Source organism: Callithrix jacchus, chromosome 1, assembly GCF_049354715.1.
Source record: "Callithrix jacchus isolate 240 chromosome 1, calJac240_pri, whole genome shotgun sequence".
Taxonomy (NCBI): Eukaryota; Metazoa; Chordata; class Mammalia; order Primates; family Cebidae; genus Callithrix; species Callithrix jacchus.
The window spans coordinates 10,353,913-10,367,279 of NC_133502.1; the positions used below are offsets into that span (position 1 = coordinate 10,353,913).

At 36.4% G+C, this 13,367-nt stretch overlaps 1 protein-coding gene across 2 annotated transcripts in view; it reads left to right on the forward strand.

The window, feature by feature from the left end:
• Positions 1 to 13,367, forward strand: part of GPR180 (G protein-coupled receptor 180) — a 32,897-nt gene that overhangs the window by 11,439 nt on the left and 8,091 nt on the right. The window contains exons 4-8 of one of the 2 annotated variants that reach the window (XM_078366467.1): positions 4,924 to 5,104; positions 5,243 to 5,292; positions 7,006 to 7,163; positions 10,541 to 10,732; positions 12,886 to 12,963. In XM_078366467.1, coding sequence (XP_078222593.1) covers positions 4,924 to 5,104; positions 5,243 to 5,292; positions 7,006 to 7,163; positions 10,541 to 10,732; positions 12,886 to 12,963 — 659 coding nt within the window. The remainder of the gene's footprint in view (positions 1 to 4,923; positions 5,105 to 5,242; positions 5,293 to 7,005; positions 7,164 to 10,540; positions 10,733 to 12,885; positions 12,964 to 13,367) is intronic. The other variant, XM_017969938.4, reaches the window with a different exon arrangement.

Below are 13,367 nucleotides of genomic sequence, written 5' to 3' on the forward strand. Positions count from 1 at the left end.
TTGTATGGTTAACTCTTTTCTAGGTTGTTTGAACAAATTTAGGGATTGCCTTCATTGAAGCTTACAACAATTCAGGAATGATCGGAGTCTGTAATACTTCCCAGAATCATTTACTCATATAAAATATTTCATCAAAATGTTGGATGTCTGTCCTTTCCTACTGAAGTAAGATTCCTAGCCCCAGCAGAAATGAATGACTTCTTATGATCATGATAAGCATGCTATGAAGTATAACTGATTTGTAAATGAACATGTTGGAATAAGGATTTGTAGACCATCTGTCAAAGAAAACGGTTAAGGGTTTACCTCTTATTGAGTTCATTGGCTGTTTGAAAGAGTCAGTCTGCTCAAGAGAAACATTTAATTCCATTGTATCCCATTGGCCATAGAAGGGTGGGTGGAGGTCAGGCAGGAGCGAGGCCACTTTAGCTTAAACCGATTGTTTAGTTCAGAGCATAAATTTGTCACATCTAGTTTAAGGTTATGAGGTTAAAACAAAAATTCAGATGTTCACACCCAGAGACTCAGATAGATTTGGTTTGGAATGGAAGCCAGTTACTGAAAGCTCTAAAGCTGATTTGTCCGTACAAAACCACTGATCTGAAAGTCCATATTTCACATTGTTATAATAGTGTGTTCTAAAATAGAGCCTTGAGGGATTCTTTCTACTCTGTAGCCTCAGGTATGGTATTTGTTTACAGGGGAAATCTTCAATTCACTTTAGAAACTTCTGCTAGTTTGTCTAATTATCTGCTCCAAGTAGGAAAAATTGATTTGCTATGCTTTTTACAGAGAATTGACTATTACCACATGTCTCAGAGGTTTGAATTAGAATAACCTGGTGCAAATAGCGGCAATTAATGTTACGTGTTATTCTGGTTAAATTTTATAGTTTGTTTTCTTTCAAACCAATTATGTATTTTATATCTTCCAGACGTTGGTTAATCCTCTATTTTACAGAGTTGGTCTAGATTAAAGTAAGGCAAGTGTGGTGCCACTTGACAACGTAATAAATAGAATTATAATACTTTAAGGTAAAATAAAACTGCTTCTTTAAAAGATTAGAATCCTTGTTAACTATGGTTGTACTCAAGTTAGAGACCAAGAAGTACCTAGAATCCTGAGAGTGTTATTACCTAAAGACATGTAGACTGCTTTTCACTGGAATATTACAGGCTCTGCCACATCTGCCATCTCGCTGTTTTTAAGATTCCAGCAGCTATGTTCATTATTTTTTTTTCTTTTTCTTTAATTTTCACTACCCAAATCAAAAGGAACTGTGTTCATTCTTTAGTGCTATCCCTTTTACCCTCCATGTCCCAAATGACAGTGGGTTGGAGCTTCCATTTAGCTTCAGTAATACGTTCCTGGTAACATGTTTGAATGTTTTTGGCTTAAAGTAACAAAACCCTAATGCAAGTGGCGTAGACAGTAATGAAATGAATTATCTTACACCACAAGAAGTTTTCAGGCTTCTTCAGGGTGATTTACTTAGCATCTGTCTACCCTGCTATCCTCAGACTATTACCGTTGTTCTTAAGCTAGCTGCCTCAAGTTCACAGTTAGCCGTGGCAGTTCTGAGCATCATGTTTAGATGATGGCAAAATTCAGTGTCTTGAGGAGGAAGCAAATCTTTCCCCGAAGTTTCCTATCACATTTCCTTTTTCAGATCTGGGTCATAGCATCCTAAGAGAAATGTAAGTTGACGTGGAAGAAAGAAGATAAAAGTAGGCGAATCTGTCAAATGGGTTAGGTTTACCTTCTACTGGCAAGGGTATGAGAATTTCCAATTGATTTAGACTAATCAGGATGTATCTTGAGACACTTGAGTGTGAGGGACCTGGGGCTCTGAGATAAGGTGGGCAGGAATGTCTGTTCCAGGTGCTGTCTGGGAACCCAAGGACTCTTTCCCCTCACCCTCTCCTCCTTTCTCATTTACCATCATTTAGCTGGGGCTGCATTTATTGAAGCTGTCCACTAAGTTTTCTTGCTACTTTATTTTGCCAATGCTGCTTCCTTTAAGCTTGCCTTAAACCTTACACATTTTCTTACAAGTGTTCACCACCTGTTGTATGCCCATTAAGAGTATTTTTCTTCTTCACTGTATATTTTTTCAGTGTATATTGTGTTAAATGTAAGATTTAACAATTAGTTAATTTAACCACCTGTTTTAAAATTAGACTAATTTCAAAGTGAACAGAAACAAAACAAAGTGAACACAAAATGAGTTTAATTTCAAAGTGAACAAACAATTTTTGCTTGTGGCAAATAAAAAATAAAGTTAGTAGCTGATGATCAAAAAATAGACAAAAGAGATGATTTGTTTAGAAGAACGTTGAGTGCAGAGCTAGGATGTGATCTCTTTAGCATTTTTTTTTAATTTTTTGAGACGGAGTTTCGCTCTTGTTACCCAGGCTAGAGTGCAATGGTGCGATCTCGGCTCACTGCAACCTCCACCTCCTGGGTTCAGGCAATTCTCCTGCTTCAGCCTCCTGAGTAGCTGGGATTACAGGCACACACCACCATGCCCAGCTAATTTTTTGTATTTTTAGTAGAGACGGGGTTTCACCATGTTGACCAGGATGGTCTCGATCTCTTGACCTCATGATCCACCCGCCTCGGCCTCCCAAAGTGCTGGGATTACAGGCTTGAGCCACTGTGTCCAGCCCCCATCTTTTTAGCATTTTATGAACAGGTTAAAGGTAAGAAGCATCTAAAATTCAATGAATAAAGTATGGGACGTGACCCAGTTTAATTTATTTAATATGTCAATGAAATAATTTTTGTATTGGTAATAATGTTAGCTTTTTCTGGAAGATTAACTGTGGATAACCCTAAAATACGTTTTTGCTTGTGACATATATCTTATTTTCCAGAGTCCTTTCCTTCTGTATTGTTCTGATTCCTCAGTACGTAGTCTGAGGATTTTCAGAATTGTAACTTAATGTCAGAAACTTTATCTTATAAGTCAGAAATTTTGTCTTATAAAATATTCTGTAAAATATTATAAATAAATAGAACTTTAAATTGAATGCCATGTTTATTTAATACTAAGAAGGAAAGATAAAAAACCAAGATTTGAAACAAGGATAGCATAGGGAACTTTGCTCACCCACAGTTCCATTATGTTTAGCATTTGTATTTTCTGTCTTGTTCCATCACTATAGTAATTCCAGGATTATGTCGTCATTATTTCTAAGGCTGGAATGCTTTTGTATGTAAGGAGTTTAAAAAGAAAATATATTCTTTCTTTTACTTGATCTTCCCTTCCTGAAGTGTAAACATGCTTTTTCACCTGCACTAAAAAAGTTTACTGTCCACATTTATATTCATAGAGCAGGAGAGACACCCAGTGGCAGAAATATTTTCTGCTGCTTTTTTTCCCCCCAACCAGGCCAAAACATGATTGAACTATTTATTGATTTTTGTGATTTGTATCTTCTGATTGCTTTTCCAAAATTATTTTCCACATAATAGAAATATTTTCTTATCTGACTGTTAATTGGAGTTTACCCAAATGGGCAACTAGAGTAGGCTTGGTGTTCACAATTGGAATGAAAGTTCATCCACAGACTCAAGACAGCTCTATTCATACCATTGTTACAGCAGTTTGGTGTTAGATAGAATGTAAAAACCTTAACATTAGGGACTGGCTTCACATGTAACCAAGTCAATGTTAGCAATTAAACTCAAAGCTAGCCTGCTGCTTTACTATAAAAATTTTCTGAAATTTCTGAAAAATGGAGACTCAGTCAAAAGATTTCAAGTTAACAGAAGAAGTGACATTTATCATGAGGTTACATGAAGACTGGACTAAAAAGCTGCTGTAATGACTGGTTCCATTTTTAATATAAAGTCTGCACATTCTTTGTTCTTTGCCAGCCATCTCTCTTTCCTTACTTGTAATTTCTACTCCCTCAGAACTTTGATTTTTATCATGGCTCATTTGGTTTCTCTGGCCTGTCCTAACATCAACTCTCAGCTCCTTTCAACTTCGATTTCTATGGCCTCTTTCATTTCCGTTTTATAGTTTGATGTACTAAGAGAAGTGATTAGCTTAACTTAGCTTGCAGAATTGTTATGTTGCTGGCCTCTTGCATTGGTAGCCATTTGGTTAGGTGTTAACAATTTTCAGTCAATACTGGCCTGGAGCCACGTGATCTCCTTAGTGGGGGTTTTTGTTTTTTTTTTTTTTGGCAAGAGCTGCGGACAGTTTATCTCAGAAGGGATCTCTGGACCTGACAGGTATTTTGAAGGTTTGTCCAAATGGAAATTCAAGGTATTGGGATATTCTAGAGCTGTGGTCCTCACATGTTAGCTATATCAGAATCACCCTTAGGGCTTACTAAAGCACAGATTACTGGGCTCTCCTCAGAGTCTCTGATTCAATAGATCAAAAACTGGATGGAACTCAAGAGTTTGCATTTATAACCAGTTCCCTGGTGATGCTGCTGGGCAAGAGAACACACTTTGAGAAGCATTGTCGGTATATTAAACTATTATTGACTGTGAACTAATCTATTTCTAAACTTTTTACAAAAGAAATTCATTTTGGGGGTAAACCGTATACCTAACTGAATGCTGAAATCATTATTTTCATTTACTGTTTTCAAACAAAACTGTGATTTTATGAGTGGTCTTTAGGTTTCCCTGACCATTATGCTTTCTTACAGATTGACCTTAACTAGTTTGGTTTCATCTGCTTTCTTGTAGTTAAAATTTTGCCCCAAGGTACAAAACTGTTTAAGTTTTAATAATTTTTTTTCTCTTACAAAGGTGAATGCTATGACTCCAGTTAAAAAATGAGATGACTCCAGTTATAAAACAAGTTCTAGAAATATATTGACAGGGAGATTTGAAAGCAACCCAATATGATAACTGGCTTTGTTTTACTGAAGCAAACTCCCTTTCTTCTCTTCACAGGGTTACATGAGTTCTTTTTCCTCCTAGTCCTAGTGTACTTTGTGATTGCTTGCATTTATGCTCAATCATTGTGGCAGGCTATTAAGAAAGGAGGACCCATGCACATGATTTTAAAGGTTCTGACAACTGCATTGCTGTTACAAGCTGGTTCAGCTTTAGCTAATTACATTCATTTCTCCAGGTAACTCAAAACCACTAAAACTGTGTTCATCATTACATCTAATTAATCCTAATTAGTCCACCAAAATTATGCTTGCTTTGATTATGAACAATTTTTTTTCACATTTGTAATTTACGCTAATCTTCTTCAATTCCTCAGTTACTCCAGAGATGGAATAGGGGTACCATTTATGGGAAGTTTGGCAGAATGTGAGTATCTTTCTGAACATTTTTTTAAAAGCATACACTTGCTATCTGCTTGGTTTTTTAAAATTATTTGTGATAGTATAAATTTTCTGTCGAAGATTGGTTAGAAATCAGATTGACTGAGAACAGGATTACAGTTTAAATTTCCGTATGTCCTACTTAGTTTCTTCTTAATAGTAGGTAATATGTGCAGCTCCTCATTGTTTTTTGTTTGTTCGAGACAGGGTCTTAGCTTGTAGCCCAGGCTGGAGTACAGTGCTCCTAGGCTCAGGTGATCTCTCTTGCCTCAGCCTCCCCAGTAGCTGGGACTATTGGCACATACCACCATGCCTGGCTAATTTTTAAATTTCTTTTTCTGTAGATGAGGGTCTCACTATGTTGCCCAGTCTAGTCTCATACTCTTGGGCTCAAGGAATCCACCTGCCCTGGCCTCCCAAAGTCCTAGAATGACAGGCATGAGTCTCTACACTCTGCCTCTTATTTGGTTTTAGACATATTTATTTATATATATTCTCTCACCTTATCCTCAGTAGAAAAGTAGGTCTGCGTATCCTTATTTTGCAAATAAAGGATCTGGGCTCAGTGATATGAAACATATTTCCAAATGTCCGTCAGCTATTTAGTGGTAGAGACTAGACTTAGACCCAAATTTTCTTACCTCAAAGCTGAAGGGTTTCTTCCTGTTAAAATCCCATTCTCTGTTATACTGACTCTTCTATTTCTGACCCAAAGCCTAAAATTTACATCAATATACTCTATGAAGAAAAGTAATAAGCTTTCTTAAAAAGCATTAAATACTATCTCATAAAATAAGTATATATGAAACTTGAAGCATTTATGGATTTTTGTTGTTTTCTTGTAGTGTTGACCTGGATACAGGTGGTTTGGGTGCATCTTTGCTGTTTGAAGTAGCATGCTTCCCCTGCAGTGTAGGTGATGGCCACCTGGTGGCACATCACACTAATGCATGGAGCTTTTCATTTGTCTTCAGGATTCTGAAAGGATCCAATGTTTGGATGTTATGGGAACTTTGCATTTCATTTTGTTGTATCTTGTTAATAGTTTTAGAAAACACTCTTCACATCATAGTTCAGCGATCAAAAAAAAAAAAAAATTTACCCAGAAACAAAGGGACTCATATTCTCCACGTTGCAGAAATCATATTTAGAATTTTTTGTTTTAATAAGCAATGAGTTATAGAGAACAGGATTATGTAGTTAGAAAAGCTAAGAAAAATGGAAAACAGAGTTAAGGTTGGACTTAATAGACGTGGTATGGGCATATATATGTATTTCTATTTTTTCTTTAACACTGGATAGCTGCCAATTATGTATGTATTTTTAAATAGTATTGCTGTTTTAACTGTTATAAATATATACAAAATGTATGGCAATTTTAAATTCTTTAGAATTATTACATGCAAATATCTCTTAATGAATTTCCTTAGCTTCTCTTTGAAAATGGCTTTTTGTGGTTTAAAAAAAAAAAAATGTCTTCATCTTATTGCAAAAAGTACTAAATTTTGCCGGGCGTGATGGCTCACTCCTGTAATCCTAGCGCTTTGGGAGGCTGAGGTAGGTGGATCACCTGAGGTCAGGAGTCCAAGACCAGCCTGGCCATCATGGTGAAACCCCATGTAAAAAAAAAAAAAAAAAGTACTAAATTTTTTTTTATATTGTGAAAACTTGGCTGACATTGGTTTTATTGTCCCATTAGTTTTTGACATCGCTTCCCAAATTCAGATGTTATACCTACTTTTGAGTCTATGCATGGGTTGGACAATAGTCAGAATGAAGAAGTCTCAAAGCAGACCTCTTCAGTGGGATTCTACCCCTGCATCCACTGGAATTGCAGTATTTATTGTCATGACACAGGTGAGTGTTGATACTCAGTGTTTCTACTCAGTAATCCTCAGAAATGCAAACTTGAGCATACCTCATTTCAAAATTGAAACCTGGGACCCATGAGGAATTTGTGTCATTTTTTTTTTTCTTGAAATTCTTGAGCTTCTACAATTTGTGTCATTTTAAAGTATGAGTTTAAAGAGTGAGAGATCAAATAAGCTTAATCATCTGGGTGCTACTATATGTAGATTGCAGAATTTAATTATAATTTACCTGAATTTGAACTTCCTATCAGCTTATTTAAGCACAGTATGTTTAACACTAGGTTGGAGTCTTATTTCCTACTTAATAATGGCTTTCTTTCATATTTCTCTAGCACATGGTAAGTACTTAATATTGAATGAGTGATTCGATGAATTTGAGATTTATCCATTGTCAAGAATCTTTAGGATTGGCTACTTTGTACATAAAAGAATTCAGGTGAGGCCGGGCGTGTTGGCTCAAGCCTGTAATCCCAGCACTTTGGGAGGCTGAGGCGGGTGGATCACGAGGTCAAGAGATCGAGACCATCCTGGTCAATATGGTGAAACCCCGTCTCTACTAAAAATACAAAAAATTAGCTGGGCATGGTGGGCTAAAAAATTAGCGCGTGCCTGTAATCCCAGCTACTCAGGAGGCTGAGGCAGGAGAATTGCCTGAACCCAGGAGGCAGAGGTTGCGGTGAGACGAGATTGCGCCATTGCACTCCAGCCTGGGTAACAAGAGCGAAGCTCCGTCTCAAAAAAAAGAATTCAGGTGATTAGCTAAAATTAATTAAAAGGCAAAATATAGACTAAAAAAGAATGAGATCTTGTTTTTGAAAGCAAGTATGAAAACAGATACAAAAACAAACCAATCTTTTACGAAGGTCCTGTATGCCTTTTTTTCTTTTCCTCTATGTTGATCGTGTCGACATTCTAGGATATCCACATGCCTATGTTCAATGGATTTGTAAAAGCTAAGAAGAAAGGTTTAAAGATAAAAATTTATACAGAGTTTTTGATGACCATTAGCTATAGATGAAAATGCAATATATACTTGGGCTCTGTAAAGGGGCATCATAATGTAAGTTTAATGCATTAAATAAGTTGAAAAAATATATCAATGAAGGATGGACCAGTACTTTATTCATCTTTCTATCCCTAGTATTTATTTAGTACAGTAGGTTTTGAGTGGAATAACAGTATTGAATTTACATGAGTCATATGAGAAAGAGACCATATCACAGTTGGTGATATTTAGAAAGGAGATAGTGCCAGTAAAGGGGTTGATGAGAAATAATTGAATTAGTAGAATTGATTAAAATAAGGTTAAGATTCTACCAACTTAATGTTTTTGAGCCAGAACTTAATGCAGAGTAGTGTCAATGTCAGGGTAAATTCTCACTTTTCATTTTTTTTTTAATTTTATTTTTATTATCATTTCATTGTAATTTTAATTAACTGTCAGACAAGTATGAATCGATAATTGAGATGATATTATACTAGAGTTTATGTGAGCATTTATGAAGAATACATTAAACATACCTCTGATCTTCAACAACAACCCAGACAAGGCAGATCAGACAGGCAGAGACTATACAAATACATGCATATTTTATACAGATTACATATTAGCATATGTATGTGAAAACGGAAGTTTAAATATGTAAAAATACGAACCATGGGCTGTGGTAGTTCTGTAGTAGCACTTCTGTGTTGCAAAAGTAAAGTTTAGAAATGTAGGTTAAGAAATCAGATGGGGCCGGGCGCGGTGGCTCAAGCCTGTAATCCCAGCACTTTGGGAGGCCGAGGCGGGTGGATCACGAGGTCAACAGATCGAGACCATCCTGGTCAACATGGTGAAACCCCGTCTCTACTAAAAAATACGAAAAATTAGCTGGGCATGGTGGCGTGTGCTTGTAATCCCAGCTACTCAGGAGGCTGAGACAGGAGAATTGCCTGAACCCAGGAGGCGGAGGTTGCGGTGAGCCGAGATCGCGCCATTGCACTCCAGCCTGGGTAACAAGAGCGAAACACTGTCTCAAAAAAAAAAAAAAAAAGAAATCAGATGGGAGGCCTGGCACAGTGGCTCATGGCAGTAATCCCAGCCCTTTGGGGGATTGAGGTGGGCCGGTTACCTGAGGTCAGGAGTTCAAGACCGGCCTGGCCAAGATGGTGAAACCCCGTCTCTACTAAAAATACAAGAATTAGCTAGGCATGGTGGCTCATGCCTGTAATCTCACCTACTCGGGAGGCTGAGGCAGGAGAATCACTTGAACTTGGAAGGTGAAGGTTGCAGTGAGCTGAGATTGTGCCACCGCACTCCAGCCTGGGCAACAAAGTAAGACTTTGTCTCAAAAAAACAAGAAAAGAAATCAGATGGGTATAATTTGGTGGTTTAGAGGAATAAAACTTTCAGTAACAGAGCAAATATTGAGCCCAAGAAGGAATTTCACATGTCATAGTAACAAAGGAGTTTACCTAACAAGAATGGTAGCAAGATTAAAATTAGGGTAGAGGATGTGAGAATGAGGAAAGGAAGAAGTTGCTGGTAAACTCCATAAAACCTAATAATTGGATTTAATACTGAGTTTTGATCTCTTCCAAAAGTTCTTGGAAGTCACCGAAAACTCAATTCTGAGAGCTGAATTGACAAAGGAAAGAAGTGCAGAGAGCTACAGATATGTGTTGTAATGGTTAAAACATTAAAGTAAGTGAAGTGATAAATGTTTAGTAAAGATGGAGGGAACGTAGACACTGATTGCTATTGAATAGTAATAAACAGAATAGCTTAATGAGGAACTAGCTGAGCTTTTTACTGTTAGCAGTATGGGAGAAAAGGTGAATAAAAGTGGTGAATAACAGTGCCCTGAGGATTTATAGTGAACATTAAAAATATGCTGTCCTTTACTAAGGGAGGTTACTGTGAAAAATAATAAAGTCTGAAATAAACAATTCTGACTTTTAAATTTCTGAATTATACAAAAAACACTGAAATATTTGAAGGTTACCCTGAGATAGCCGGTTTGAATGCAGAACAGTTTACATTCAATGATGGTGTTGAAGTAAGAAGGAACTGAATTTAGAAGAAAGTTTGTCCTTTTAACGTTTTTAGCTCATTTTTATCCTTAGAGATAACTTATTTGAATCATGACAGCAATTGAATTTTTAAAAAATCTTTTAACTGTGGTCTTCACTTGATAAAAATTCATTTTGACTAGCTTAGGGTATTAGAGTGATGAAAAGACTGTACTTTATTAATTAACCTCTATGTTCTGATAGAAATGTTTATATATTTCAAGGGATATTTATTAAAGAGTTGAAAAAAGTACTTTATTGTAATTAGGTATGATTTTTTTTTTTTCTAAATCTAATTTTTTTTTTCAGAGTATTTTGCTACTTTGGGAACAGTTTGAAGATACCAGTCATCATAGCTACCATTCACACCAGAACTTAGCAGGGATCCTCCTAATCGTTCTAAGAATTTGCCTAGCATTGTCATTAGGCTGTGGACTCTATCAGATCATCACAGTGGAGAGAAGTACGCTCAAAAGGGAGTTCTACATCACATTTGCCAAAGTATGGGTTTGGAAAGAAAATGGTTTCTTCTGCTTATCCTACTTTATTCTGGTTTCTTTGGGAAGTTACTAAACAACCACGTGATAACTTTTATTAAACTTCTGGGCCAGGCACGGTGGCTCACACCTGTAATCCCAGTGCATTGGGAGGCCAAGACAAGTGGATTTCTTGAGCCCCTAAGTTGGAAACCACCCTGGGCAACATAGTGAGACCCCGTCTCTACAAAAAATTAGCCGGGCTTTGTGGTGGGCACCTGTTGTCTCAGCTACTTGAGAAGCTGAGGTGGGAGGATCCCTTGAACCTGGGAGTTGAAGGCTTCAGTGAGCCAAGATTGCACTACTGCACTCCAGCCTGGGTGACAGGACGAGACCTTGTTTAAAAAAAGAGAAAAAACAAATTCTGTTATGTGACAGTCAGATGCTACCTTATGTTCTTTATGTGGTTCACCTCATTTAACCTTAGCAACTTACGTGATAGAGATATTATCCCCGTTCTACAAGACCTGCGAAACAGTATTTTCTGTATACCCTTTGGCAGGGCAATTTTACTTGGTTCATAGCTTCTTTATCAATAGGGATTTTATATTTCTTTTCTGTAATATCAGAATTTTAAATATCTAAAATAAATTCAGATGTGGTTTGGATTTCTTAACAGTTTAAATTGACTATAAACTGTTTTTCTCAAGAGTTATGCAATGTTTTCTAACAAACTATACGGAGCTGTCCTTCAGCATAAGCAGATGGAGCCAGGAGGCTGAGTCCATGTGTTTCAGCCACCTCACTCCATCCACATGAGGTCATGTCACTTTATTCCTTCTTTCTTGTCCTTCTTATGCTAGTGAGATCTAAAAGCAAAATCGATTTTTTTCTATACCTGTTTAGTAACAAGAGATAAGGAGGGTTAGAGCAGTAGCATAGAAGCCTCCCTCCCTAGAAGGTTTCATTTTTCTGTCAGATTGAGAGAATCCATAAGCCTCCATTTTAGCACCTCAAACCAGCATTCTTGATCAGACTGATTCTATTCAGTGAGCCCACCTCGTCCAGAGTCATTGACCATTATTCTGAGGTAGCTATGGAAGGAGAGCTAAATTCCTGCTTTATTCCTAGTGTTGAGCGTTGCAAAGCTGCTGCTACAGTCCTAGGAACCAACTTCCGGCCTCTGAGCATCAGACAAGAAGATGCCATGCTGCCTTTGAGTTTCCCACAGGGACAGTAGTGCTTATGGTTTGATAAGTTAATATGTATTTGAGGTGTTTAGGCACTATGTTTTCTTATTTTGCTTTATGTTCAAAGCAGTGCAGACTTTTTCTTCAACTTAAAGTATTTTATGTTTCACTTTAACTTTCTGAATAGGGTCAAACATCCAAAAGTATTTAAAGAGTAGCAAAAAGTTATTCTCACCTCCTCATACAGTTGCTGCTAATAGTTCTTAATTTATTTTTCCAGAGAGTTTTAAGTATATATGCCTATGTTACAAATGTCATATACAAATGTATGTTATGTAACATACTAAACATTTTTCTATAACTTGTTTTTTCTCCCTATATCTTCAGTGTACCAGACATTTCAACAGCTGCTATTTATTAACTTACTTTTTTATTTCAAATTTAAGTTTGGAAAAGAGAATACATTGCCATGGTTCAAGGAAAAATAGAAAAATATTTGAAAAGTATAATGTGAACAGTTACCCATTCTTACCTGCCCGGTTCTCTTCCCCTTCCTCTGTTGTACTCCTCAAACAAGTAACCACTATTAGTGTCTTTTACGTATTATTACAGGATTTCTTTGTGTATCAGCATGCAAATATGAATTTACGTTCTTTATTCTTTTTACAGGAATATTACACACTTGTGCCTTGCTTTTGTCACTTAATAATTTGTTGCTTATATTAATATATTTGTAGTGTATCAAAATGTGTATGCAACAGATTTATAAACAGAAGATTATAAATACTCCAAAAATACTCATTTGGTTAGAAACAAAAAATGTCACAGCAGCAGGAAATTTATTTCTACATTTTTTTGCAAGTTCTACTCTAAAGGCCTGTTGAGGTTAATCAGGACTTAAATATGCTAGTAACATTTTTTTATCTGGTACATTCTGAAAAAGACAAAATACATACATGTACTTACTTCACTGTTTCATTTGTTTCAGGGCTGTATCTTGTGGTTTTTATGCCATCCAGTTCTTGCATGCATTTCTGTCATTTTTAGTGACTACCAAAGGGACAAGGTAAGTAATACACATGATCAAAATAGTTTTTAATGAAAATATAGTCTTAATTGGGAGAATATTTGAATAGGAGGAACCTATTTATTTTTTAGACATTTTCTATGTTGTTTAAAACTTTGAAACAAAATAGTAAACCATTAAGTGTATAAATTAGAAGTTTAAAATATTTATAAGGCAAATGGTGGAAATAGCTTTTCTTGATTCTATTTCAGCTTATTTTAGAAATTAAAATAGAGAATTTTAAAATAGAAATTTTGTGTTTTCTAGTTTCTTTAAGAGACTACAAACCAGAGTGCCGTGCTCAAGTATGACACATTTCGGTTGTGCTAATACCTACCTTCTTAGGTGAATGGCTCCATCATTTCAAAATAGAAGTCTGCCAGGAGCCCTTTTACAAGCAATGC